We start from the raw sequence: 27,300 nt of genomic DNA on the forward strand, positions 1-27,300 counted from the left end.
TAGCCTCCTTTCCCCCTGAGATCCCTGTCCTCACTTCTCCCATGCCTTTACTAAGTGTGTTCTCCATGGTACCCATTCCCTTGTGCCTCTAACACTCTGTATGAATTCTTCCCTTTGCTTGAACTGCTTCTTTCCTTCTCCTTTAACTGCAAACCATTCCTTATCTCTCAGTGTCCAACTTCACTGTGAACTCTTCAACCAAGCATTTTTTGACTCTTTCAAATTGAACTGATGTTTTCTTTGAGGTCCCAGAGCACTTTGCGTTTCCATTGTCTGCGCTGTCACCACAGTTGTGGTTGTTTATATATCCTAATGTCTGTCTCTTTCGTGTGAGTTCCTCTCTCACTCTTCAATGAATGCATGGGAGAGTGAATGGATGAATGAAGGGAAAAGTTTAGAATGTGAGGGACGGGATGAAGTGTTAACTCCTGTCTGTACACAGGAAGCAGCAGGTACTGGGGATGTGAGCTGTTCACTGCTGCAGGAAAACTGGGAAAAGAAACTCTTTAACTGTCTGTTTTTAGGCAGAACAGTCAATCGTGGAGCTGTCAAGTGCTGAGAACAGCTTGAAGGCTGAGGTCGCTGATCTTCGGGCTGCAGCTGTCAAACTGAGCGCCTTAAATGAGGCTTTGGCCTTAGATAAAGTTGGACTGAACCAGCAGCTTCTCCAGGTGAGCAAAGATCTCTGACACATGGGGTAGGACTGGGCCTCAACCGAGAGGGCAAGAGACAGACACAGCTGATGGCCTGTGACAAGGAACAGTTCTCAAACGATCAGCCCAAGGCAGATCAGCTCCCATGTAGTCCTGGAATGAGCAAAAGGAACACTTACAGTGCAGAGGAAAGCAAAGATTATAAGGCCTGGGCTCAACCATTAAAAGTAGACCCCTCCCACGTCTACAGCAGGACCCCCTTTGGGCTTTACAGTGAGATCACCAGGGCCAGGAAGGAAGTCCATGCCCTCTAGAAGGAAGACTAGGCTTCAATCCTGTTGTTTGAGATAACACCAACCACCATAAAAGGATCTGCTGAAGAGCCCAAGCCTCAGAATCTTCTCTAGAGGTTAAAAATTTAACATGTCTCAGACTTCCCTGGTGGTCCAGTGGTTAAGACTCTGAGCTTCCACTGCAGGGGGCGTGGGTTCAATCCCTGGTGGAGGTACTAAGATCCTGCATGCTTCAGGGTGCTAGAAAAATAAACAGAACAGACTTAACTGTCTGTTGAATCACTCTGGTTCCCTTGAGCCCCAGAAATATTCTGTGTTCCCTTTTCTGAATTCTTCAAGAGCAGGATTTTGCTTTTTTTTTAAATTTTGTTTATTCATTTTTTTGGCTGTGCTAGGTCTTTGTTGCTGCCCAGGCTTTTCTCTGGTTGCCCTGCAGGGCTTCTGTGGCTTCTGTGGCAGCATGACATGTGAGCTTCGGTAGTTGCAGCTCACGGGCACTAGAGCATAAGTTCAATAGTCATGGCAAACGAGCTTAGTTGCTCCAAGACATGTGGGATCTTCCTGGATCAGGGATCGAACCCATTGGCAGGCGGATTCTTCACTGAGCCGCTGGGCAAGTCCAGGATTTTGCCTTTTTTGTCTCTGTCCCCAGCATCTAGTACCTGGAGTAAAGGCTCTAGACCCCAAATGTGTGGTTAGTCCTCCTCTCCCATAAGCACTCCTGTGTCCTTCTGTGGAGAAGAGAGTCATGTATTTCATGTGGACTTCTGTCTTCACCTCTTCATCTCTAAACCACAACCCTTTGTCTCTGATGCCCTTCCCTTTTTGGCCAGTAGTTAGAACAGGAGAAGCAGTCTGTGTGCAGGAGGATGGAGGCAGCAGAGCAGGCGAGAAGCACTTTGCAGGTGGACCTGGCGGAGGCCGAGAGGAGCAGGGAAGCCCTGTGGGAAAAGAACAGCCACCTGGAGGCCCAGCTGCAGAAAACAGAGGAGACCAGGGCGGAGCTGCAAGCGGACCTCAGGGGCATCCAAGAAGAGAAGGAAGAAATTCAAGAGAAGCTAAGCGAGGTGAGAAGAGAAAACTGCCACACTGTAAAAAAACGAAAACACTACAGAAATGATTCAGGAAGGGAAAATCTCATTTCCTGGAAATGAGCAGCGTTACTATGAATAGTTTGGGATACATCTTCCAGTTTCTTAAAAGAATTCCTAAAGGAATCCTTCGCTTATGCCCCATTGCTTCACATCCATCAATTTGAGTTAGATGCCTCTCCTGTGTTCTCTGATAATACGTCGCATTTATTCAACCACCACAGCCTTCATACTGTATTATAATTATCTGTTTATGTATCTCCACCAAAAGCTCCTTGAAGCAAGGCTATGTCTTATTTGCTTTTAATCCCTCCAGCTTTTAGCACAGTGTCTAACACATGGCAAGGGGCTCCATTAGTTTTTTCTGAACCAATGGCCCAACTCAAAGTGATCTTTCTTCTCTACCAAACATCTCATTGACCTAATAATTATATGCAATCTCCCCTTTCAGAGGGCTTCCCTGGTGGCTCTGACAGTAAAGTATCTGTCTGCAATCCAGGAGACTGGGGTTCGATCCCTGGGTCAGGAAGATCCCCTGGAGAAGGGCATAGCAACCCACTCCAGTATTCTTGATGGGAAATCCCACGAACAGAGGAGCCTGGCAGACTACAGTCCATGGGGTCACAAAGAGTCTGACACAACTGAGTGACTAACACTTTCACTTTTCCCTTCTCAGAGTCTTTCTCAGGGCATTGATGACCTTCTTTGTGGTAATGTGTGTGTGTCTTACTTCTTAAGACTAAAAGCTCCTTAGAGGTAGATCTCTTGCCACCCTAGAGCATGTTTCCTGGTCTGGGCACGCTGCGTAGATCAGGGAAATAGATATATGGCCCTTGGAGTGAGAGGGCACAGCTCACAGAGGTGGGTCCAGTGACCCTAATCTGGTGATAGCAGCCTGGAGTGGGGGGTCCTGCCTCTGCGCTGGTCTCATCAGTTCTGTCCCCCCAGACATATCACCAGCAGGAGGCAGCTTCAGCTCAGATAGAACAGCTAAAGCAAGAGACAACGCGCCAGGAAGAGATGCTCGCCCGAGAAGTCCAGGAGAAGGAGGCTCTGGCACGGGAGAAGGCAGCTCTCGAGGTGCGGCTACAGGCTGTGGAGCGAGACCGGCAGGAGCTCGCAGAACAACTTCTGGGGCTCAGGTAGGGCCCACCCCCAGTTCTACCAGGGGCAGAGAGCTTCGCAAAGCAAGGCGTAGCCAAGCTGAGTTCCTTGCCCAAAGTGTATGGGGGTTTCAATGAGTTATGAGTTTGTAATTGCCCCTCTAGCTTCTCTAGGTGGCCAGAAGTTAGAACCCGACTCCTCTTAAGGAAGGGTAAGGGGCTTAATGGGTAAGAACTCTCCTGATTCCTGAACCTGACAGCTCAGCCAAGGAGGTACTGGAGAGCAGTCTGTTTGAGGCCCAGCAACAAAATTCTCTGACAGAGGTCACCAAAGGGCAGCTGGAGGTCCAGATTCAAACTGTCACGCAAGCCAAGGAAGTAATCCAAGGTGAGAACCCAGCTGGGATGGGCACACTTCAGTCCATGGGGATGTTAAAAGCCAGGAAGACGGTGGGAAGCTATTAGAGCCAGACCCAGGGCCTCTGAGGGGGCTCCCCTGGTGGCTCAGATGATAACGAATCTGCCTGAAATGCATGAGACCCAGGTTCAATCCCTGGGTCAGGCAGATCTCCTGGAGAAGGGAATGACCACCCACTCCAGTATTCTTGCCTGGAGAATCCCATGGACAGAGGAGTCTGGCGGCCTACAGTCCATGGATTTGCAAAGAGTTTGACATGACTGAGTGACTAACAAACACACACACACATACACACACACCCCCAGCCTCTGAGATGGGAATTCCTCATGAGGCCTGGGGAGGAGGGTGAAAGATGGGAGGGCAGAGGCTCAGAGACCAGACAGATCCTGTCCCTGGCATCCTAGGGGAAGTGAAGTGCCTGCAGCTGGAACTGGACACTGAACGGAGCCGGGCAGAGCAGGCACGGGACACAGCAGCCAGGCAGCTGGCCCAGGCTGAGCAAGAAGGGCAGGCTGCCCTGCAGCAGCTGAAGTCGGCCCATGAGGAGGAGGTGAATCGGCTCCAGGAGAAGTGGGTAGGTGGTGGATGTGGCCAGGGGATGGGAGAGACAGACCTGGTCTCCAGGGTGTAAAGGGAGCAGAGAAATACCTTGGATAATTCTTGCCCAATTCAGAACTGTGTTTCCTTTGCTTTTTAATTATATAATTTAGTCCATTTGCTTTTATTGTGTCCATTTGCTTTTATTATAGGTATGTTTGGATTTATTTCTGTCATCTTTTGCTATTCATCTTGTCTTTTACCTTTTGGGACGGGAGATCACCTTAACTTCTTTTAGAGGATTATATTGAATGATTAAGCTGTATTCTTTTCTTATCTTTTTTCTCTCTCTGCTACTTTGGATGATATGTACTGTGTTTTTTATTCTTTTAGTTATTCTTTAATATTTTAAAATACATACTTAATAGAATCTCAAGTCAATTGGTATATTTACTCTTTTCCTGAATGACACAGGATCACAGAACATTCTACCTGCTTTCACTCCTCCTCACCTATCAACTGTATTAGTCAGCGTGTTTAGTTATTACTAGTTTGTTAACACCATATGTTATGCCTTTTGATTATTTTATACAGTCAATCATTGTTTGGATATCCTGAAAATTTTACAAGGTTTGTTTTTGTTCACCATTCCTTCTTGCATGTCGGGTTTTCTATTTGGATTTATTTTCCTTCTTGAAGTAAGATAACCTTTGGTGAGGGTATGTTGGTATTTAATTGTCTGAAAATGTCTGTTTTACTTTTATTCTTTTTGTTGTTGTTTAGTCACTAAGTCGTATCCAACTCTTTTGCGGTGCCATGGACTGTAGCCCACCAGGCTTCTCCGTCCATGGGATTTCCCAGGCCAGAATACTGCAGTGGGTTGCCATTTCCTTCCCAGGAGATGTTCCTCACCCAGAGATCAAACCCTGCTCTCCTGCATTGCAGGCAGATTCTTTACCGTCTGAGTCACCAGGGAAGTCCTTAGTTCTGGAAGATCCCCAGAGGAGGAAATGGCAACCAACTCCAGTATCCCATGGATAGAGGAGCCTGGTAGACTACAGTCCATGAGGTCGCAAAGAGTCCGGACACAACTGAGTGACTAACATTTATTTTTTGACCCAGAATTTATTTATTTATATTTTGGCCATGCTGTGCAGCTTGCAAGATCTTAGTTCCCAGACTAAGGATTGAACCTGCGCCCTCGGTAATGAAAACACAGAGTCCTAACCACTGGACCGCCAGGGAATTCCCTATCCTCATTTTTATAGATGAGGAAACGGAGGCACAGAGATGTGATAGAAATTAACTGAGGTCATACTAGCAGTGCTGGAGTAAAGACTCCAACCCAGGCAGCCCCTCACCACCATCCTGAGATCCTGACAGAGGGGCTGGATTCATCTAGGAAATCAGAAAAGTCGTTGGTCACTGGTGGATTCTGGGAGGACCGGGATGTTCCATCCCGACAGTCTTGAATCCTGTAGAAGACATCATAGCTAGACATGGGCTGGCTTTTCAGAAGGGTGACCCTGCCACTCTGAGCAGGGGAGAGGGGCAGCAGAGAATGAGTCCACCACTTCAGTTTGCTGTTACAACCACCAAGCATGATGTGGTTGCTTTAAAATACGATATTTGTAGCTTATGTGAGGGACATTTGTACTTTAGAAAACACTGTTACATGTATTATATCTTTTTTTTTTTTTTGGTGGTATGGTATGGCATGCAGGATCTTAGTTCCCTGACCAAGGGTCAAACCCTGCATTGGGAACACAGAGTCTTAACAACTGGACCACCAGGGATGTCCGTGTTTTTTTTTATCTCAATTTATGTATTTTATTTTTGGTTGTGTTGGGTCTTCATTGCTGCACGCAGGCCTTCTCTATTTGCGACAAGCAGTGGCTACTCTTCATTGCATTGCGGTGGCTTCTCTTGTTGCAGAGCACAGGCTCTAGGTTCACAGGCTTTGGTCATTGTAGCACGTGGGCTCCGTAGCTGTGGCTCACAGGCTCAGTGGTTGTGGTGCATGGCCTTAGTCGCCCCATGGCATGTGGGATCTTCCCAGACCAGGGATTGAACCCATGCCCCCTATATTGGGAGTGTAGAGTCTTAACCATTGAACTGCCAAGGACACCCCTGATTTTTTTTTTTTTAATAAATCTCACTTGATTCTCATAAAACTTGGCAAGATAGGCAAAGCAGGATAATTAGCCTCACCTCACAGATGAGAAAACAGGCTTGGTAAGGAAGACACCGAGGTCACGCAGCTGGTGAGCGGTAGACTTCTTACTCTCATCCGGTGCTTCTCTGCCTCCGCGCCTCACCCTCTCAGCTCGATCGGTGTTTCCTTCGTATGACCAGGAAGAAGAGCGCTCCCGGCACCGGCAGGAACTGGAGAAGGTTCTGGAGAGCCTGGAGAGGGAGAAGATGGAGCTGGAAGCGAGGCTGAGGGAACAACAGGCAGAAATGGAGGCTATGCGGGCGCAGAGGGAGGAAGAGCGGGCCGAGGCCGAGAGCGCCCTGTGCCAGGTGGGCAGCTGGGAGGGCTGCGTGTTCCCTGTGACCCCCTGCCTCGGACCACTTCCTTCCAGCTCCCCAGGAGTGGGGCTACAGGGGCTTCCAGGCCTCCCACTCTGCCCCTACTCACTCTAGGGCGTGAGCAGGTGATCGGCACCGTTAACTGCAGGGCTGGCTGTGTGTCCTACTTCCTGAGGGAGGGCCGCCTTTTACCACATCCTGTCAGCTTGCAAACCAGTGGCAACCTTCACACTTCCTGGTTCTCAGTCAGTGGTCCCAACCTTCCTTTGCCCTCAGCAACCGCTGCCCCCCTAACCCCGTTTGCCAGAAGAACCTAGAGCAGCTGGCGTGCACTTGTGGCTTCATGGATGAGCATGGTGACCCCTGACCCAACAAGCCCTGGCCCTCCTGCCCCTTCATAGATGCAGCTCGAGACAGAGAAGGAGAGGATGTCCCTCCTGGAGACACTGCTGCAGACCCAGAAGGAGCTGGCAGAGGCCAGCCAACAGCTGGAGCGGCTGAGGCAGGACATGAAGGTTCAGCAGTTAAAGGAGCAGGTATGGAGGGTGGTCCTGGGCAGGGAGGAAAGGGAGTGGCGATTCACTCCTTCACACTGTTCTGTTTTTCTTTTTTAAATATTTATTTATTGGGCTGTGTCAGGTCTTAGCCGCAGTGTGCAGGGATCTTTCCTCAGGGATCTTTCGTTGCAGTGTGCAGGCTTCTCTCTAGTTGCGGCGTGCAGGCTCCGTAGTTGCAGCAGGTGGGCTTAGCTGCCCTGTTATATGGGATCTTAGTTCCCCAACCAGGGATCAAACCCATGTCCCCTGCATAGGCAGGTGGATTCTTTTTTTTTTTTTAATGTTTATTTATTTATTTTTATCCGCACTGGGTCTTGGTTTCTATGTGCAGGCTCTCTGTAGTTGTGAGTGGGGGCTATTCTTCATTGTAGTCCTCGGGCTTCTCGTTGGGGTGGCCTCTCTAGAGCACGGGCTCAGCAGTTGTGGGGCTTAGTTGCCCTGCAGCACGTCCAGCAGTCTTCCTGGACCAGGGATCGAACCCATGTCCCCTGCATTAGCAGGCGGATTCCTAGCCACTGGACCACCAGGGAAGTCCCCACTCTTTCACCTTGACCTGCTGTTTGGCACTTCTTTGCACCAGGCCCCAGGCTAGCTGCTGACACTCGACCGACAGAAAGGTGTGGCACAATGGTGAACGTGACAGTCATGGTGTTTTATACAGTGGCAGAGAGGACACAGAATAAGTGAGATAATTGTAGGTCGCGATAAGGGCCATAAAGGAAATGAATAGGCCGAGCTAACTGAGAGGGATTCAGAGGAGGCCTCTTTGGACAAAGGTGGTCAGCGGGGCCCTCACTGAGAAAGTGACATTTGAGCTGAGCCACGAAGGTTGAAGAGTCAGGCCCTTAGAACAATCAGGGTGAACCTTAAAAGCATTTTGCCAAGTGAAAGAAGCCAGTTACAAGAGACCGCATGGGATATCATTCCGCTTGTAGGCAGTAGCCCAAACAGGCAAATCTACGAAGACAGAGAGTAGATGAGTGGTTGGAAGTGGGGCTGGGGGATGGGGAGGGTATGCAGTTTGTTTCTGCAGCTGATAAAAATGGTAAAAAATGATCACAGTAACCATGGCACGACCCTGTGAATATGCTAAATACCACTGAATTGTCTGCTTTAAATGGGTCAGTTGCAGGATATATGAGCTCAGTCTCAATAAAACCATTAAGAAAAGAAGCCAGCCATTTGAAGAACAGTTCAGGCAGTAGAAATAGCTGTCGTAAGGACCTGGGACAGGCAGAAAGGACCTGGGACAAGTCCCTTGATAAGCTTGGGGGCAGGAGCCCTTTGTCAGCCATGGAAGGAGCTTGAGTTTTGTTCTAAGGACAGCTGGAATGTGTTGGATGATATCTAAAAAGCAGAGTGGGACATGATTTACTATATGTATTTTTAAAATACTTTAGCCGCTGAGGGGAGAATTGTGTGTGTGTGTACACGTGTGCGTGTGGGTGTGGCAGCATGAAGTGGAAGTCGGGTCACCCGGCAGGAGCTGCTGCAGTGGTCTGAGTAAGGTGCCCTGGCCAAGAAGGCCTGGGCGAGCAGTGCGCTTGGTGAGGGAGGAGCAGGAGAAGGAGGTGAGGACTTGAGGTGACAAGGTATCATGGAAGCAACACGACTCAGCTGGGCCCTGCCTCGGCTTTTGCCAACCCAACCTAAAAACCAGTACTTATACGACACAATCTCTGCAACACAGATTTCGTGACCAAGGAAGCTTTCTTCCCCTCCCTGCTCTCTTCTCCCCTTGCAGGAGACCACCGGGATGCTGCAGACCCAGCTCCAGGAGGCTCAGCAGGCACTGGAGCAGGCAGCCCAGCAGCACAGAGACAGTCTGGCGACCCTCCAGCAGGAGGGCCGAGTCCTGCTGCAGGATAAGACAGACCTGCAGAAGCAGGTCCCTGCTCCTCTCTCCCAGCCCCACAACCCTTCCCCAGCACAGCCAGGCCCTCCCACTCCCCCTGGCAGGACGGGGAAACCTTGGCCCTGCTGCCTGAGCTTGGGGTGGGGAGGGGGGCCCCACTATTAAGTGAGAAGTGAAGGGTGCTCAGAACTGAGCATGTGCCTCCCAGGCCCCTGGGATAGTTAGTAACCTCTTTCAGGGGGGACCATGGTCATTATTGTTTAGTCACTAAGTGGTGTCCGATCCTTTGTGATCCTATGAACTTTAGCCCCCCAGGCTCCTCTGTCCTTGGAATTTCCCAGACAAGAATACTGGAGTGGGTTGCCATTTCCTTCTCCAGGGGATCTTCCCAACCTGGGGATCGAACCCACGTCTCCTACCTTGGCAGGCGTATTCTTTACTGTCTCAGCCACCAGGGAAACCCAAACCTCACATTTTTTTGGCAGCCTCCTTGATCCAACCTCCCCCACAGAGCCAGTGTTTTTATACCAGGTTGCTTTTCCTTCTCAGAATCCTGTATCAGATGGTATTCGGATTGTTTATTTTTAAAAAATATAATCACTTGGCCTTTGGACAGAGTTATATTCAGCCAAGGTTTTTCCTTGTGCCTCCTTTATACACCGTATGTGAGGCTGGGGAGACAGGTGATGAGGCTGAAAGGTAGGGAGGGGCTTATGAATGGCTGGCGGAGGGAGATAGTTAAGACCAGCACCTAAGGGGTGGCAGGCCCTCCAGGGCGTTGGGAATGGGCTGGTGACTGTGGTAAACCTTGAAGGACCCTAAGTCCTAGATGAGAAGCATCCTTCCACTGGCCGCCTATCCCCGGCCTTCATGCTCTTGACTTTCCAGGTGGAAGACTTGAAGTCTCAGCTGCTTTCCAAAGAAGCCTCCCAGAGGTTCGTGGACCAGGAGGTTCAGGAAAAGCTGAGAGAGGCCCAGGAGTGTAGCCGAATTCAGAAGGAGCTGGAGAGAGAAAAAGCCAGGTAGGCTCGACAGGCCATGGAGTTGGCTTTGGCCTGTCTGGATCCAGGGGTCACAGTGAGGTTGACAGTTCTTTGCTCAGGTCCCCTAACCACTCATGTCTCCAGCTCTGGGCTCTACAGGTAACTGTGTAGAGAGGGCATGGTCCCTGTCTCTGCAGCTCGCACTTCATTCATTCATTCATTTAGTGGAGAACATGCCTCACGCACCAGACACTATGCCAGAGGTTGGGGATATAGTTTAAATAAGACAATATGGTCTCTGTCGCAATAGAATTGAAGGTTTTGTGGAGAAGACATTAATCAAATCATCTCCAAGGGAAGGTATTGGCAGATTATGTCACCTGGAGTCTGAGTGGGGAGAAACCCTTTTGTTGATGAAACTAGAGGTAGGAGGCTGGTACAGATGTCCAGATAAGAGATACCAAAGCTGGAACCCTGGTGGGGTGGTAAGGAAGAGGAGGAGGGAAGGGGTTTGAGGGACGTTAGGGGAGTTGGGATCGGTTTATATGTAGTCTTGGAATGTTCACAGGCAGAGTGAGGGAACAATTCTGTGATGTGGTCAGGACTTCTAAGGGTGGATAGAGAGGCCATTCACTGAGCTGGGGAATGTAGCAGGGGTGACTGGGGGGAGGGGAGGTGCAGAGGAGACAGGAAGAATTGGACGTGTTGAATTTGAGGTACTGTGTAGGTATTTCTGGAATTTGCCAAAGAGTAAATTGTGAAGTTGAAGAACCTAGGAGCAATCAGTTGGTACTCAATAAACACAGGCTTTTATTCTTAGCCTGTAATCATGATCATTACTGTTACTATCCATGCTATGTTAGAGCAGTCAGATGAGAAGGTAGTTCTTCGTTGCCTAAGAGAATGGCCTGGCCCTCTGACCCCCTCTCTTTTTTAAAAAATTAATTTATTAATTTTAATTGGAGGATAATTACTTTACACTACTGTGGTGGTTTTTGCCATATATCGACATGAATCAGTCACGGGTGCACATGTATCCCTCCATGTCCCTCCCCACCCCCACTCCTCTGGGTTGTCCCAGAGTACCCGCTTTGAGTGCCCTGCTTCATGCATCGAACTTGCACTTGACCCTTCTCTTTTTAGCCTGACTCTGTCGCTGGTGGAAAAGGAACAGAGACTCCTTGTTCTGCAAGAGGCTGACTCTGTTCAACAGCAAGAGCTGAGCTCCCTGCGCCAGGATATGCAGGAGGCCCAGGCCGGGCAGAAAGAGCTCAGCACCCAGGTATCTCCCACCCCAGCAGGAAATCTCTTCCCTGGTGGAAGCCGGCCTCTGGAGTCAGCGGGTGCTTGCTCAGTCATGCTGGGGCCTTGGCAGCCCCGGTGGGAGAGGGAAGCGAGGACTGGGTGGGGTGGAGCGTGGGAACCTGACCCAGAGTCAAGAACAGGCCGCTGATAACCGGAACATGGTACCCAGAGGATAGGGCTCACTCGGCCTGTTCAAGCCTGGCCACTGCCAAGTGTGCCTCGTCTGCCCGGCAAGACACAGCAAGGGGAACAAATATTACTTCCCTTGGGTCCACGGCAGCAAGAGGCCTTCCATGGACTTGGTCTGTTCACAGCAGGACCCCAGACCTGTGCACGGAGGAAAGATGGAACTGGGAGGAAAAGCACGAAGGGAGTGAGAGCTAGATATAGACTGTGGTAGAGCAGGACCCAGGTCTGCTTGTTAGACGGTCCTGGTGTGACCCCGGCTCTACTGCTTCTTGGTTGTGTGAATACGCTTTATTCATCCCTAAAACGAGGGTGATAATTCTGAATCATTGTAGGAGTATAGAAAGTGTCAGGAGCACAGTAAGCATTCAGTAAATGGTAGCCATTATTATTGTGACTCGTCTTCTTTTGGCTCAGTATCAGGGTTTCAAGAAGAATTCTCTCTTTTTCCGGCTGCCCCAGATCTTAGTTGGGTGTCACCTTTGTTGTGACACGCAAAATATTTTTAGTTGCAGCATGTGGGATCTAGTTCCCTGACCAGGGATTGAACCCAGGCCCCCTGCATTGGGAACACAGAGTCTAAGACACTGGACTACCAGGGAGGTCTCTCAGGCAGATTTCTAATCACAGCAGGAAGCTGGCATAGTTGCCAAGGGGACCAGGGCCAGAGCCCAGGAGCATACAGCCCAGGCCCACGTGTTAGGAGTCCTTAGGTAGGTGTGTAGGTCACAGCCCAGGCCCACGTGTTAAGAGTCCTTAGGTAGGTGCGTAGGTCAGATCTGGGGTGACACTCATTCCAGACCCTGCCTTCCTGCTGGAGAGCTGAGCCTCCTGAAATCCTCCCAGCCTCAGACAACCGCACAACCCTGGGGATCGAGTGGGACTGGTCCCGGGAGGGTCCAGGGAGAGGGTGTCCACTCCCTGCTCGGAGTGACCATACATCTTCTCTGGCAGGTGGAATTACTGAAGCAGGAGGTGAAGGAAAAGGAGGCTGACTTCCTGGCCCAGGAGACTCAGCTGCTGGAGGAGCTTGAGGCGTCTCGAGTCACCGAACAACAGCTCCGAGCTTCCTTGTGGGCCCAGGAGACCAAGGTGGCCCAACTACAGCTGCGCCTGCGCAGCACAGAGAGCCGGCTGGAGGCGCTGGTGGCGGAGCAGCAGCCTGGGCACCAGGCCCAGGTCCAGCTGGCCAGCCTCTATTCTGTCCTGCAGCAGGCCCTGGGGTCTGCCTGCGAGAGCAGGCTGGAGCTAAACGGCGGGGGAGACTCAGCACCCTCCCTCTGGGGCCCGGAGCCAGGTGAGGGAGCCACCCAGGAGCTCAGGCCTTTGGGCAAAGCCAGGCCTAGCTCGCGGGGTGGAGGAGAAGGGTACAGTTCTCCAAGCAGTACTGCATCAAGGCCAAGGCCCAGCCTCTGGGATGGATTCAGTCAGAGTGTGAACCCCAGCTCTGCCATTTGCTAGACATGTGTCCTTGGGCAAGTGACCTCTCCTGTATGAGCTTGATTTTCTCAACTATAAAAGGAGGGTGTTATAAGTACCCACCTCTCAGGATTTTTCTGAGGAGTTAATGAAATGACAGAAATAAAATCACCCGCTCAGTCCCTGGCACTTGTTCACACGCTCAGTCGTGTCCAACTCTTTGCGACCCCATGGACTGCGGCACGCCAGGCTTCCCTGTCCTGGCACTTATTAAATGCCTAACAAATGATAGCTGGCATTTTCTAGTGCGCATCAAAGCGCCTGGCACCTAGGTATGCAGACCAGGGCACGATGAACAAACTGCTGAGGGGGACTCTTTGAGGAGAGGAGGGGTGGATAGGAAGGCCAGGGCCATGTCTGGGTGGTGTGGTGTGGCTATTTCATGTCAGAGTGCAGCCAGGTCAGGAGGCATTTCCTCCTTTTTCAGACCAGAATGGCGCTAGGATCCTCTTTAAGAGAGGGCCCCTCCTGACGGCTCTCTCAGTTGAGGCAGTGGCGGCCGCCCTCCACAAGCTTCACCAAGACCTGTGGAAGACGCAGCAGGCCCGGGTATGTGTCTCTGTTCTCCTTCCTCAGGCTCTTCACCTCCCCTGAAAAAGGCTCATGGCATAGTTTGACCTGTGTTATTTCTTCTTTAAAAAAAAAAAAAATTATTTATTTGATGGTGCTGGGTCTTACTAGTTGCGGGGTGTGGGATCTAGTTCCCTAACTGGGGATTGAACCTAGGCATCTTGAATTGGGAACGTGGAGACTTAGCCATGCTAACCCCCTGGTGGTTCCTTAGACCACCAGGGAAGTCCCTGACCTGTTTTATTTCTGACATCAAGTTGGAATGAGTTCTGCCTCTATTGCTTACTACCTGGCAGCCGTGAATAAAGCATTCGGCTTCCTGGACCTTGGTTTCTTTAGTAAATTAGGGTACACTGTGCCCACTTCACCAGGTTTTGAGGATTAAATGAGCGAGGGACTCAGGTGAGCCCTGTAAACCGTGATACTCTGTGTAGATCTGGGATATTGCTTTACATCATTTTCCTCTCAGCCACAAATTGTTCTTGGTGCCAAGACCTCCAAGAAGAAACCAACAAATGGGGATCACTGAGATTTGAGGTTGCCGTTTATAGGAACATTCTAGGCCCAAGACAATATGAAATGTCCTCCAAATCCCACCTTATGGTGAACCTATCAGTTAGTGAAAATTGAGTGTCAATATGCACTCTGACGGAGAAGGCAGTGGCACCCCACTCCAGTACACTTGCCTGGAAAATCCCATGGACGGAGGAGCCTGGTGGGCTGCAGTCCATGGGGTTGCTGGGAGTCGGATACGACTGAGTGATTTCACTTCCACTTTTCACTTTAATGCATTGGAGAAGGAAATGGCAACCCACTCCAGTGTTCTTGCCTGGAGAATCTCAGGGACGGGGGAGCCTGATGGGCTGCCGTCTATGGGGTCGCACAGAGTCGGACACGACTGAAGCGACTTAGCAGCAGCAGCAGCACGCACTCTTAGCTAGGGATACAGAAAGGAGAAACACCTGCTCTCTTCCCTCAGGAAGGCTCATGACAGGGCTGAGCAACCCAGCTTTGTCCTGAGATAAAGCTGAGCTGCTAGAATTAACTAGATCAGTAACAGGTGCACATTCTGATAATAGGAGGTAGGGGCAGTGCAATCTGACTTGAGAGGGTCGGAAGAAAGGAAGCAGTGACCTTTGAGCTAAAATGTGAAGTGATTCAGGAAGAGGAGAGGGATCCTGGGCTAAGACTTCAGTAGGAGTTCTGTTTCAAAGACAGACGGGTCAGAAGGGGAAGTCAGGCTCCAGCCAAGTTGGGGCAGAGCCTGTCATCACTTCTGGGAGCCAGATGCACATGAATTCAGAGGTAAATAACCCAGCAATCTGAGAGTAGGTCCTCGATGGCAAACCCTGACAGAGCCTGAGGGACTAGAGGGCTCAGGCCCTGGACTGGGGCGACATCATGGAAGACGTGGAGCTTGAGTTCCACACACTTCCGGAAGACGTGGCACTTGAGTTCCACACACTTCCTTTCCCAGGATGATCTGCGGGATCAAGCCCAGAAGCTGGAACAGCGTCTCAGTGATATGGAAGCCGAGAAGAGCCAGGTCCACACAGAGTTGCAGGCTCTGCAGAGACAGCTCTCCCAGAATGAGGAAGGTGAGAAGCTCAAGGCGGGAGGGGTTTGAGGGGAAGAGGAATGGCAGACTTCACGGGTGGCGCTAGTGGTAAAGAATCCACCTGCAGTGCAGGAGACTGGGTTTGATCCCTGGGTTGGGAAGATCCCCTGGAGGAGGAAAGGGCAACCCACGCTGGTATTCTTGTCTGGTGGATCCCATAGACAGAGGAGCCTGGCGGGCTATGGTCCATAGGGTTGCAAAGAGTCAGACACGACTAAAGTGTGAGGAAAGGCCCAGAGGGGTGGGATCGGCCTGGGAACCACTCTTTACTGCTTGCCCACAACTGCAAGAAGATACCCAGAGGCATCTCCAAAGGAGTGGTGAACCCCGTGAACTACTTTTCATGCTTTGCTTAGCCTTTGAGAGCCATCCTGGCAGAAGAGATTAGGAGGAACAGATTTGGTGAACTCAGGGAAGTTGCTGGCTAGGCTTCCATTTTTTCTGTCTGCAGGTTAAAAAAACTGGCTACCTAAGGCCTAGTCTCAAAGAACACCATAAAATTCTGTTATTATCATTTATCAGTGTTACTTATTTTGTCATCCCCAACTATTCTCAAAGTGATCAGCAGGATCCTGAGCTTATTTGGGAAATAGAAAAGGGGGGAACCTGGGGAGAATGTATCTGTGCTACAGTCAAGGCTGGGAAGGGTGTTGACCACCAGGAAAAGGAAGAGGAGTGTCTTCAGGCTCAAGGGTCAACTACAGAAGAGAAGAAGACAATATGGGGAGTGGATCTGGGTCTTAAAATGTCCCACAGGGCTCAGTGAGAGCCATACACAGAGCTGAGTTCTGGTGCCTTTTGCAGAAATGGAGGGCCCCCAGCAGAGCCGCCCTGGTCTCTAGGAACCTCTGCAAAATCCTAGAATTACTGGCTGAAAAGGACATCCCATGTCATGAAGCTCAACCCTGTCTGGAATCCAAGCTTGAGAACCTGTGTGATCGGGATGAGAAGTGTTGGCACAATTGTCAGGCAGCAGATGCAGACAGGGGTCTGGAAGCAGCAGAGAGCCTAGACAAACAGAGCAGTGGGCAGAAGGGTCATGTCTCTATGAAACTGGATGTAATTCTCTCCTTCTTGGCCTTTTCCTCCTTTGTTTCTGCTCCCCTTCTCCCATCTACCTGTACATCCCTCCTTTCCTCCACCCCAATCACGGGCCTTCCTCCATCTCTTCCCAAAGAGAAATCCAAGTGGGAAGGCAAACAGAACTCCCTAGAATCTGAGCTGATGGAACTGCGTGAAACTGTGGCATCCTTACAGAGTCGCCTCCAGCAAGCAGAGCTGCAAGGAGTGGAAGCCCAGGTAAGGTGGTACTGAACTGGGGAGGGGCCAAGGCTCGGGCTCCCATCCTAGCCCCTGGTCAAACCCCATGCATATATAGTGCCCAGCTTTCTTCAGCAGTGGCTCCATTTCTCTGGCTGTCCCCACAGCCCTGAGGACCATTATGAAGGCCTCAGTGAATCCTCCTTTAATTGCTCTTTCTGCATTGAGGTTGAGATCTTTATCCTTGACCTGAAGGACTAGAGTCTGGGATGGCTGATTTGCATCAGACTTTCTTTGAGCAGAGCAGAGCAGAGCCTAAAAGTGTGGTCGGGATGTTCTTTTACAGCATCAGCCTAAGTAGAATGCTCAGTTCCTTTTGCTCACATCCTTGACAAGGCTGATACCACAGAGGAAAGAAAGAAAAGGCCCTTGTTAGAGCGACAGTTTGAGGGAAGCACAGCTTTAAGGTGGTTTTGTATCTCATTTTCCAGAATGAGCGCAAGTTACTGCAGGCAGCCAAGGAGAGCCTGACTGCCCAGGTGGAACATCTCCAAGCCTCTATCACAGAAGCCAGGGCTCAGGCAAGTGCTGCTGTGGCCCTGGAGGAAGATCTGCGGATGGCGCGCTCAGCCCTGAAACTGAAAAATGAGGAGGTGGCGAGTGAGCGCCAGCGAGCCCAGGCCCTGCAGGAGCAGGGTGAGCTGAAAGTGGCCCAGGGGAAGGCTCTGCAGGAGAATCTGGCTCGCCTGGCCCAGGCCCTCTCGGAAAGAGAAGGGGAGGTGGAGACTCTGCAGGGGAAAATTGAGGAACTGGAGAAGCAACGGGAAATGCAGAAGGCTGTGTTGGAAGTGCTGTCTCTGGACCTGAAGAAGAGGAACCGAGAGGTGGATCTACAGCAGGGACAGATCCAGGAGCTGGAGGAGTGTAGGTCTGTGCTAGAGCATCTCCCCGTGGCTGTTCAGGAGCGAGAGCAGCAGCTGGCCCTGCAGAGAGAGCGGATCCGGGAACTTGAGAAGGACCGGGAGACGCAGACGAGCATCCTAGAGCATCATCTCCTGGAACTTGAGAAGAAAGTCCAAGTGATCGAGTCCCAGAAAGGCCAGATTCAGGACCTGAAGAAGCAGCTGGTTACGACGGAATGCCTGGCCCTGGAGCTCGAAGAGAAGCGTCACAAAACGGAGAGCCAGCAAAAGGCGATAGAGGAGCTGGAGGGCCAGAGGGAAGCACAGAGGGTGGCTCTGACCCACCTAACGCTGGACCTGGAGGAAAGGAGCCAGGAACTGCTGGCACAGGGCAACCGGATCCAGGAGCTGGAGGGCCACAGCACTCTCCTGGCTAGTGAGCTTCAGGAGAAGGAGCAGGAGGCCATGGCCCAGCAAGACCAGATCCGGGATCTGCAGAGGCAGAAAGAGCGTCTAAGTCAAGACCTGGAGAGGAGGGAGCAGGAGCTAGTGCTGCTGAAGGAGAGGACGCAGTCCCTGGAAGATCAGAGGAGCCGGCAGACCAAGATCCTGGAGGAAGACCTGGAGCAGATCAAGCTGGCCCTGAGAGAGCGGGGCCGGGAGCTGGTCTCGCAGCGGCAGCTGAGGCAGGAGTGGGCAGAGGAAGGGAAGGGCCAGAGCAAAGCTCAGCGTGGAAGCCTGGAGCACATGAAGCTGATCCTGCGAGATAAGGAGAAGGAGGTGGAGTGCCAGCAGGAGCACATCCAGGAGCTTCGGGAACACAGGGACCAGCTGGAACAGGAGCTCCAGGGCCTTCACAGGAAGGTGAGTGAGACCAGCCTCCTTTTGACCCAGCGGGAGCAGGAGATTGCGGTCCTGCAGCAGCACCTGCAGGAAGCCCAGGACCAGGGGGAGCTGAAAGAGCAGGAGCTTCAGGGGCAGCTGGAAGAGACCCAGAGGGTCCTGGTGCAGAGGACCCAGGAGCTCCAGGCCCTGCAGCAGCAAGAGGCCCAGGACCAGGAGAAGAACGTGAAGGAGCAGGCAGACTCACTGCAGACCGCCCTGGAGCAGGCGCATGCTGCCCTGGAGGAGCGCCGGGCTGAGCTCGAGGAACACAAGGAACACGCGCGGAGGCTCCAGGAAGAGCTGGCAGTGGAGGGGCGGCGGAGCCAGGCCCTGGAAGAGGTGCTGGGTGACCTTCGGGCAGAGGCTCGGGAGCAGGAGAAGGTGCTGCGGGCCCTCCAGCAGCAGTGTGCCGATCAGGCCCAGGAGCATGAGGCGGAGGCCCGGGGCCTGCGGGACAGCTGGCTGCAGGCAGAGGCGCTGCTCGACGCCCGTGACAGGGAGCTGGAGGCCCTACGGGCAGAGGGCCAGGCCTCCCAACGGCAGGAGGAGGCTGCCCGGGGCCAGGCTGAAGCTCTGCAGAAGGCCCTTGGCCAGGCTCAGGCCGCCCTGCGGGAGAAAGAGCAGCATCTTCATGGGCAGGCCGAACTGAGCCGCAACCTGGAGGCCAGCACGGCCACCTTGCAGGCCGCCCTGGACTCCTGCCAGGCCCAAGCCCGGCAGCTCGAGGAGACCCTGAGGAAGCGGGAAGGTGAGATCCAAGACGGGGACCTCCGGCACCAGGAGACCGTGCAGCAGCTCCAGCAGGCGCTTGCCCAGAGGGACAAAGAGCTGAGAGAGCTGAGGAGGCAGGGGCAGCTGCTAGAGAAGTCTCTGGCCCAAGAGAAGCAGGAGCGCAGGCACGAGAGAGAAGGGGAAGAGGTGAGGGGCCTCCGGGAGAGCCTCAGGGAGCTACAGCGGACCCTGGCTCAAAAGGAAGACGAGCTCTTGGAGCTGCGGGAGGCCCAGCAAAGGAAGGATCTGGAGGACGCACCCCACAGCCACAAAACCTCGCCCAGGGAGGAGCCGTCTCCCCCACTCGACTCCTCAGGGCCCAGGCTGCAGCGGGAGCTGGAGCGACTGCAGAGGGCTCTGAGGCAGACGGAGGCCAGGGAGATTGAGTGGAGGGAGAAGGCCCAGCACCTGGCGCTGTCCCTGGCCCAGAGCAAGGCCAGCGTGAGCAGTCTGCAGGAGGCGGCCCTGCTCCTACAGGCCTCCGTGCTGGAGCGGGACTCGGAGCAGCAGAGGCTGCAGGTGAGTCACGTCGTGGCGGGTAAGACTCCGGGGCCATCTGCACCTCAGGGTGTAAGTAAAAGTGAGGTCACGGACACCTCAACACAGTGGAATCCCAGTTAGTGTGCTAGTGTGGGGTGGGAGGGGCAAGGCGACACCCACAGACTCTGCCCTCCCAGAGTTAACGGTCTAGTGGAAGAGCGATTATTGTGCCGTGCATGCAGCTCTTGGGGTTAGTGCTTAATTAGGATTAGTTTAGTGTGCTCTGAGCAAACTAGAGGGATGCCCCGCCTTTCCTGGGTCCCAAAAGGCTTCCTGGTAAAAGTGATGTTTGAGATTAGATCTGAAGGGACCAGTAAGGAAGTAGCCCAGCACAGGTAGGGGAGGGAGAGGAGAAAAGGAGGGGAGAGAGAACTAGAATATCAGTCAGGGAGTTGAGGCTGCCTGGGACGTAGAGCAGGGGGCTGGCAAGAGCAGAGAGGATGGCAGGGGCCCGTCGTTTAGGGCTTGTCAGCATGTTGAGGACCTGGATGACCAGTGGGAAGCGGATGGAGGGTTTGGGCCCAGGGAATGACAGAATCAGATATATAATAGTTCATAAAGATGGCTCAGGCTGCCCTGTGGAGCAGCTGGAGATCTGGGGAGACTGAGTAGGAGGCTGTAAGTGGGAGTCAGCGGGGAGGTGGTGACCTGAGATAGGAAGTGTGGATGGAGACACGAAGAAATGACAAAGTAAAGACGGGGCCCAGGTTTCTGCTCACTGAGATAGAGGAGGGTTTGGGGAACAAGAGGGAAATAGTGCAGTCAGTTTGGAAACGAGTGACGTACCTGTGGGACCTGCAAGGGGACAGGTCCAGTGGGCGGGTCTGTAAACTGAGCTGAAGGTAAAGGATGAGATTGAGGCCAGCGGTAGAGACTTGGGAGATATCAACAGTTAGAAAAAGTGGGCTCCTCTAGGCAGGATGTTGAACGGCAGAGGAAGTGACCTTAGAGTATGACCTTTATCCTCAGGTCAGGGCCATGTCTTAGTCATGTTTGCACTGAGCACAAGGTCTGCACACAGTGGGTCATCAGGAGAGCTGGGTTTACTGCTGGACGTGGAGAGGTGTTATCTATTTTACCAAGAGGAGCCCAGCCCATTTTTCCTGATAAGTCGACTCTATATCCTGGTCCCTTGACTGGATGTGAGCACTGGAGAACCCCCTCCCCGACCTCAGACACACAGCCCTGCAGGGACTAGCCTTCCCAGAGCCCCCAAATCTCTGTTCTGGTTAAAATACAATATGCACACAAAGGGTTTCATTTATGAACTTTGGAGTCAAGTTCTTGGATTTGAAATACAGTTCTGCAGTTTAGTAGCTGTGTGACCTGGGGTAAGTGCTTTTTCTTCTCTGACTCGTTTTTCTCATTGATAAAATATGGAATGATAATATCAGCCCCATACAGCCATTTTGAGTCCAAAAAGCAATAATATGAATAAAGTGCACAAGAAAGAAGCTTTCAGTAAGTGGGACTCCTCTCCTATTTCTAGGCCTATTCTTACCGGCACAGAAAAAAGTCAGATACATAGGTGGGCGGGAAGGCACTTTCTGTACTTGGGAATTACTGAGCCGTGTTTACTCAGTAATGGAGTTCAGGTTGGTACCCCCATTCCCAAAATACTCAAGGACGTTTTTCAGAAGGAGCCCGCTTCATAGTAGCGTCACAGTATTTATTTGGCTGGGCCAGGCCTTAGTTGTGGCGTGTGGGATTAAGCCTGAGTCCCCTGCCTTGGGAGCGAGGAGTCTTAGCCACTGGACCACCAGGGAAGTCCCAGTAGCATTATTATTTAAAATTGAGGTATAGTTGATTTACAATGTTTCAGGTACATAGCAGAGTGTGTATATATATATATATATATATATATATATAACTGAATATACCTATATTCTTTTCCAGATTCTTTTCCCTTGTATTAATAGGTAATTATAAGATAGTGAATATAGTTCCCTGTGTAATACAAGCAAATCCTTGTTTATCTATTTTATATATAATAGTGTAGTGTATGTCTGTTAATCCCAAATTCCTAATTTATCCCTCTTCCCCCTTTCCTCTTTGGTAACCGTAAGTTTGCTTTCTGTATCTGCGAGTCTGCTTCTGTTTTGTAAATAAATTCATTTGTATCATTTTTTTAGATTCTAAGTATAAGTGATATATTTGTTTTTACCTGTCTGACTTGCTTTACTTACTAAGGCTGTCCATGTTGCTGCAGATGACATTGTTTCATTCTTTTTATGGCTGAGTAACACTCCATTATATATATTTACCACATCTTCTTTATCCATTCAAAAACATTCCATTGTATATAGTTACCATCTCTTCTTTATCCATTCATCTGTCGATGGACATTTATACAATAGCATCAGTTTTTATTTTAAGCATTTTACATGCCAGGCACTGTTCTCTCACTTTCTTTTTCTACAACAACCCTGAGACGCAGGAACAGTTAATATCTTCATTTTATAGTTGAGGAATAACCCATAAAAGAGGTTAAGTAACCTGTCGGTGATCATCCAGCTCATGATGGGCAGAACTTGGATTAGACCTAAGCAGGCTGACTTTCAAGCATGGCCTCGTACTCCTGAGTTTCTCCTCCCTCCCAGACGGCCACCACGCACAAGTAGACTATCTGCTTCTCTTCTCTGTCTCCCCTCTTGACCTTCGCTATTTATGAACCCTCAAGCGTCTAGAAAATAATCTAAACACTAGTCTTCCCATTTATCCAAAAAGGTTTAACCCCAGAGGCTTGATCTACGCTTTGTATTTTACAAAGGTGGTTGGGGTCTGGAGAGAGCTCCTATCTTGACCCAAGTCACATAGCCAGTAAGCGATGACACAGTTCCCACCTCTGCGTGATTCCTAGTGCTCTCAGTTGTCACTTAGCTTAGGCAAGATCTAAAATGAGACAGGTCCAGGCAGTTCCCTGGTGGTTTAGTGCTTGGGATTTCACTGCCATGGCCCTGGTTCAACCCCTGGTTGGGGAACTGAGATCCTGCAAGCCATGCAACATGGCCAAAAAATAAAAATAAACTGAGACAGATTTTAGTCCTAGACCACCGTGTATCCTTGGGAAGATCCTCCTCTGTTCCTTTGTTTTATCCGTCTGTAAAATGAAGGTTCTGCACTAGAATAGCTGAGAGGTGCCAAGAAAAATAAGACTATAAACCTGATGAGATTGTTGACGACGGAGGGTGGAGTGGACATGCAGATGTTACTCTCACTTTCTGAATGTGCGGTCACCATGATGTGACTTGCTCTGCACCTTGATGTCCCAGGACGAACTAGAGCTCACCAGACAAGCTCTGGAGAAGGAGCGACTCCACAGCCTGGGCCTGACCAGCCAAGCAGAACAGGGGCCTGGAGGAGAGCCCGGCATCCGGTTGGGAGAGGTGAGCTGGGGGCCTGGAGAACAGATGGCCTGGGAGGGAGTGCCTGTCCAGGGGCTTGTCCCCTTCCCCTGAGAGTTGGGTCCCTGAATCGCACACCTGCCTGGTTCATCCTTTGCCCTCTGTCTAGCTCCCCCACCTTCCCCTGTCTCAGGGGCTGCCCTGGTGAGCTTGACAGGTCTCTTTCCTTCAGGTCTCAGAGGTGAAGATGGAGCCGAGTCCTGAGGCAGAGGAGAAGCAGCGCTGGGAGCAGAGGCTTGAACACCTGCAGCGAGCGGTGGCGCAGCTGGAGGTTGACCGGAGCCGGCTGCAGCACCACAACACCCAGCTGCGGACCACCCTGGAGCAGGTGGGTGACTCCAGTCCTTGGCTCCTGCCCCCAGTCTGAAGAAAGGTGCACATCTCCACTTCTCCTGCAGCCCCCGGAGCGGGGGGTTTGGAAACGATAGCCCAGGACCAGATTTGGCCTGCTCTCCATTTCTGAAAATAAAGTTAAGTGGGGATGCACCAGTATTTGTGACAAAGATTGAATGGCCCACAGTGCCTGAAGTTCTACAGAAGACTTGCTGTTCCTGCTTGGAAGCCCAGGAGGCTGGCCCCACGTCCTCTGTTGCAGCAGCACTGTGCACTCAGGGCTGTCCCAGCACAGACTCTCCTCCACGCAGTTCAGCTTCTCACAACCCCTTATGTTCACACCACACCCCTCACACCAGCCTGCTCCCCAAAAAGGCAGCTCAGCTGCAGCCCAGAGCCAAGCCCAAGCCCTGGGCTCTCACTCATACCCAATCTCTGCAGGTGGAGCGAGAGCGGAGGAAACTGAAGAGGGAGTCCATGCGCGCGTCGAGGGCAGGGGTCCTAGAGAGCAGTGGAGCCACAACACCGTCCCCCACACCCCAGGTTTGTCCATTTTCATTGACTGCAGCTTCCGGAAAGCCCAAGCCCGGCCACCAGAAACAGTCCTCTGCAATGTGTATCCAAGGCAAGAAGCCGATTCAGCCAGTCCAGAGGGCCCGTCCTGACCAGGCTCTGCCCCGCCTAGCACTGTCCCTGACCCAGGAAAGAGGCCCAACATCAGTGACTGGGCCTTGAATCAAGGCTGGCAGCCCTGCCTTCTGAGCAGCTCTTGCTGATGTTCAGTCCATCTGCCCCAAGACCAGTGCTTCAGGCTCCTGGGAGCAGAGCTCATGGGTTTCTGGTCTCTCCCAGTGTGTGGTGCTTGCCACCCCGATGTACCTAGGGGCTCAATAGCAGCTTCGTGGACCTCTTAGACTTCCTTGCCCTTTGCAATACTGAATTAACAAGATATGGGTCCAAGGTGTTTCCTGGTGGTCGTTTGGTCACTAAGTCTCGTCTGACTCTTTGCAAGCCCAAGGACTGCAGCACGCCAGGCTTCCCCATTGAGTCAGTGATGCCATCCAACCATCTCATCTTCGGTTACCCTCTTCTCCTCCTGCCCTCAATCTTTTCTGTGGCCAGAAGGATTTAGGGGAAGACACCGCAAACCACTCTTTTGACTGAGTTATGCCCATCAGTCGACAGTCCTGGAGCCTGGCAGGCAGGGACTGTCCCTAGTGGCTGAGCACGTCCCAGCCCTCCATCCCCCTTCCTTTAAAGAGAACTTCCCAAGGGCAGGGCCCTTGTCCCACTTCCCCTCTGCATCCTTCACGCGCTGCCCAGGACCAGCACGAGGCAGATGTGCGGTGTACTTTAAATGAGGTGCCTCAAAGAAGCCAATCCCATCCAAACCTCTGGGACATTTGGCATCAAGTCTCCATGGGCGTTGCCCATTGGTTTGGTTTAGACCCTCTGAGGCCTCTCCTGCCCCCAGGCCCTGGTGCCCCAGGATTGTGGGAGGCCTGCACAAACCCCGGATGGAAGGCCTGTTCCCCTGGAACAATATTTGTCTCCCCCAGGATGGAAGAGGAGGACAGAAAGTCTCCTCGGATGCCACGCCCATGGCTGAGCTGCAGAAAGAGGTACGTTCCAGAAGGTTCCATCTTCTAAGGCTCTTTCCCTCCCTGGTACTCGGACAGCAAGGCTTTGGTGTCTGCTATGTGCTTGGTCCCTCGTGCGTGTCCAGCAGGGAGGGGGAAGATAGTTCGTGCCTCAAAGAACCGCAGACCCCATGGGAGGCAAGCAGAGCCGTCCCAGCTCTACCTACTACACTGAGTGCACTTAACCTCTCCTATGCTTAGGGTGGGAGCGGGGAAGAAAGTATGCTCCAGGCCCCAGACCACCTACTGAGAAAGGGAAGGGAAGAAGGCTGAGGAGCAGACAGAGGATTCTCACAGGACAACCTGAACCAAGCAGAAGCACCCGGGCCTCCTCCGCCCTCACATGCACGCTTGCAGGCAGGACTGTCATCAGCACACCAGGCAGAGCAGCCTGGCACAGGCGCCAGGATCCATACCCCAGAGCTCAGGTCAAGCTCCAGGAACCTGTTTCAAGTGCCTTCTTGCCTCTGAGGTCTCACCTGAAGATTCACCCTGTCTTGCAAGGCCCAGGAGTAATTAAAACTATGAAGTTCTGATTTCAGAACCTGTGCCAGAAATCAGTAGTCACTACTGGAAGGCCCTGACTATACCTCAAGCTCTCACTTTGAATTCTGTTAGACTCATATAAAGTGATCGCTGAGACAGGCCCAGACTAGGATGAGGCAGGGCAGGCCTCCCTTTGGACCTGGAGCACCTCCTGAAGTTTTGCACTCGACGAGGAGCCTCTCTTGCCCCACCCTCATCCTGAATGTGCCCTGAGCTCCCAATAACTCCGCCTCAGTGTACCCATCTGAGAAATGGATCAGTCAGTGATTCTCAACCCTTATACACATTAGAATCATCTGGGGAGCTTTGAAAAAAATTACTGATGCTCAGGCCTCATCTTGTCTAGTTAAGTCAGAATGTTTCTTAAAATCTCCCAAAGGGGCATGATGGAGCTTTCTATAGCAATTAAACCGTTCTGTATCTTGATTGAGATAGTAGTTATACATGAATATGTATGTTAGGAAATATGTTAAAATGTACTTAAAATCTGGGCATTTTATTACATGTAAACACATGAATAGTTTTGTTTTTTTACAAGCTCCCTCTTTGAGCCTCCTGTGCAGCCAGGATTGACAATCACTGGATTCTCTGATTCCCAACAGCCCTTGCCCTATATACTGTAAAGCCTAATCCTGAGATTCATGGGTGTGGAGTTGATTCAAAGGCTGGTCTGACAAGAGCCACAGGAGCCAAGCAAGGAGGGGGTGGGCAGCTTCAGGGTCCTCCATGGCTCTTGCCCTCTTGGTTTTCCTGCCCCCCAGGTGGCCCTCCTGCGAGCCCAGCTGGCCTTGGAGCGGAAGCAGAAGCAGGACTACATCGCCCGCTCGGTGCAGACGAGCCGTGAGCTGGCGGGCCTGCATCACAGCCTCTCTCACTCCCTCCTGGCTGTGGCCCAGGCCCCCGAGGCCACCGTCCTGGAGGCCGAGACCCGCAAGCTGGATGAGTCCCTGACTCAAAGCCTGACATCGCCCGGGCCCATCCTGCTGTGCCCCAGCCCCAGCCCTGCTCAAGGCGCCTCCAGGTAGCAGCCACAGCCTGGGAGCACAGACAGACAAGATGGCGGTAGAGTGGGTTGTGGCCGCTCCACACAGTTGCAGTTGGCCAGAACAAGTTCTGGCTCTGTGACCCAACCTGGGAGCCCCAGGTCGGCGGACATTCCCAGGAAGAGGGGAGGAAACCCACAAGGCTGGGGGCAGGCCCCGACTCCCAGGGGAATGAGGACACAACACTTGTTGCCAACCTGCAGTCACCCCGAGAATGCCTTGCCCTGGCCAAGTGGGTATCTGTAGCCTCTCGTGGAGAACTCATTATCCAGCCCCTCACCCTCTGTCACCTCCCCCTTCAGTAATAAACCCTGGGTCTTGGCATTTGTTCTCTGCTGCTGTCTTTACAGTATAGCTGGGAAACAGCAGTACATCAAGAGATCTGTTAAGGAAGGCTTCACTAAAGATTCCTGTCAGGCGGCATGAATTTGTCATCTGCCTGCATTCTGACAGAGACGAGCTGCAGAAGGCTCACAAGACAGAGCCCCTGTCCACAGGAAGCTTGAGCCCTGTTGACAGGACCAGGCAGACGCCCATCCCTGAGTCAGAGTCAGTTCTGTGTGCTGCCTAGAAGTGCTGCAGAAATGCCCGGGCCTGAGGCAGGAAGGTGTGAACTGGCCCTCGAAGGCTGGAGAGGACTCGGGTGGGTGGCCAAGCATTCTGGTGAGAAGACTGGTCTCCCCTGTGGGATGGGCAGCGAGGGGAATGAGGGGTGACCTTGGGGATCTAGATTTGAACTCAGGGGTAATGAGGAATCGTCATATGTTCTTGACTTAAAACTTGGTCTGGGCTTCAG

The 27,300-nt window shown here is 52.0% G+C and overlaps 1 protein-coding gene and 1 long non-coding RNA gene across 8 annotated transcripts in view; one reads left to right on the forward strand and one right to left on the reverse strand.

Moving 5' to 3' along the window:
• The window catches only part of CEP250 (centrosomal protein 250), a 47,369-nt gene extending 20,541 nt beyond the window's left edge, over positions 1-26,828 (forward strand). For all 6 annotated transcript variants that reach the window (XM_070801565.1, XM_070801566.1, XM_019972315.2 and 3 more), the window contains 20 exons: positions 525-671; positions 1,783-2,013; positions 2,986-3,179; positions 3,401-3,528; positions 3,963-4,132; positions 6,451-6,618; positions 7,029-7,163; positions 8,929-9,072; positions 9,928-10,061; positions 11,166-11,304; positions 12,468-12,810; positions 13,420-13,541; positions 15,040-15,160; positions 16,358-16,479; positions 16,932-19,517; positions 22,811-22,924; positions 23,115-23,270; positions 23,717-23,818; positions 24,835-24,897; positions 26,223-26,828. In XM_070801565.1, coding sequence (XP_070657666.1) covers positions 525-671; positions 1,783-2,013; positions 2,986-3,179; positions 3,401-3,528; positions 3,963-4,132; positions 6,451-6,618; positions 7,029-7,163; positions 8,929-9,072; positions 9,928-10,061; positions 11,166-11,304; positions 12,468-12,810; positions 13,420-13,541; positions 15,040-15,160; positions 16,358-16,479; positions 16,932-19,517; positions 22,811-22,924; positions 23,115-23,270; positions 23,717-23,818; positions 24,835-24,897; positions 26,223-26,486 — 5,583 coding nt within the window. In that variant the 3' untranslated portion in view covers positions 26,487-26,828. The remainder of the gene's footprint in view (positions 1-524; positions 672-1,782; positions 2,014-2,985; positions 3,180-3,400; positions 3,529-3,962; positions 4,133-6,450; positions 6,619-7,028; positions 7,164-8,928; positions 9,073-9,927; positions 10,062-11,165; positions 11,305-12,467; positions 12,811-13,419; positions 13,542-15,039; positions 15,161-16,357; positions 16,480-16,931; positions 19,518-22,810; positions 22,925-23,114; positions 23,271-23,716; positions 23,819-24,834; positions 24,898-26,222) is intronic.
• On the reverse strand, positions 665-6,835 carry LOC139186574 (uncharacterized). 2 transcript variants are annotated; one of them, XR_011570203.1, is made up of 3 exons: positions 6,737-6,835; positions 6,307-6,501; positions 665-806 (listed from the first exon to the last, which is right to left on the reverse strand). It is a non-coding gene; the product is annotated as an uncharacterized lncRNA (long non-coding RNA). The 2 variants fall into 2 exon arrangements; XR_011570204.1 differs by lacking the exon at positions 665-806 and adding an exon at positions 4,130-6,177.
• Positions 26,829-27,300: the final 472 nt, after the last annotated feature.

Source organism: Bos indicus, chromosome 13 (assembly GCF_029378745.1).
Source record: "Bos indicus isolate NIAB-ARS_2022 breed Sahiwal x Tharparkar chromosome 13, NIAB-ARS_B.indTharparkar_mat_pri_1.0, whole genome shotgun sequence".
Lineage (NCBI taxonomy): Eukaryota > Metazoa > Chordata > Mammalia > Artiodactyla > Bovidae > Bos > Bos indicus.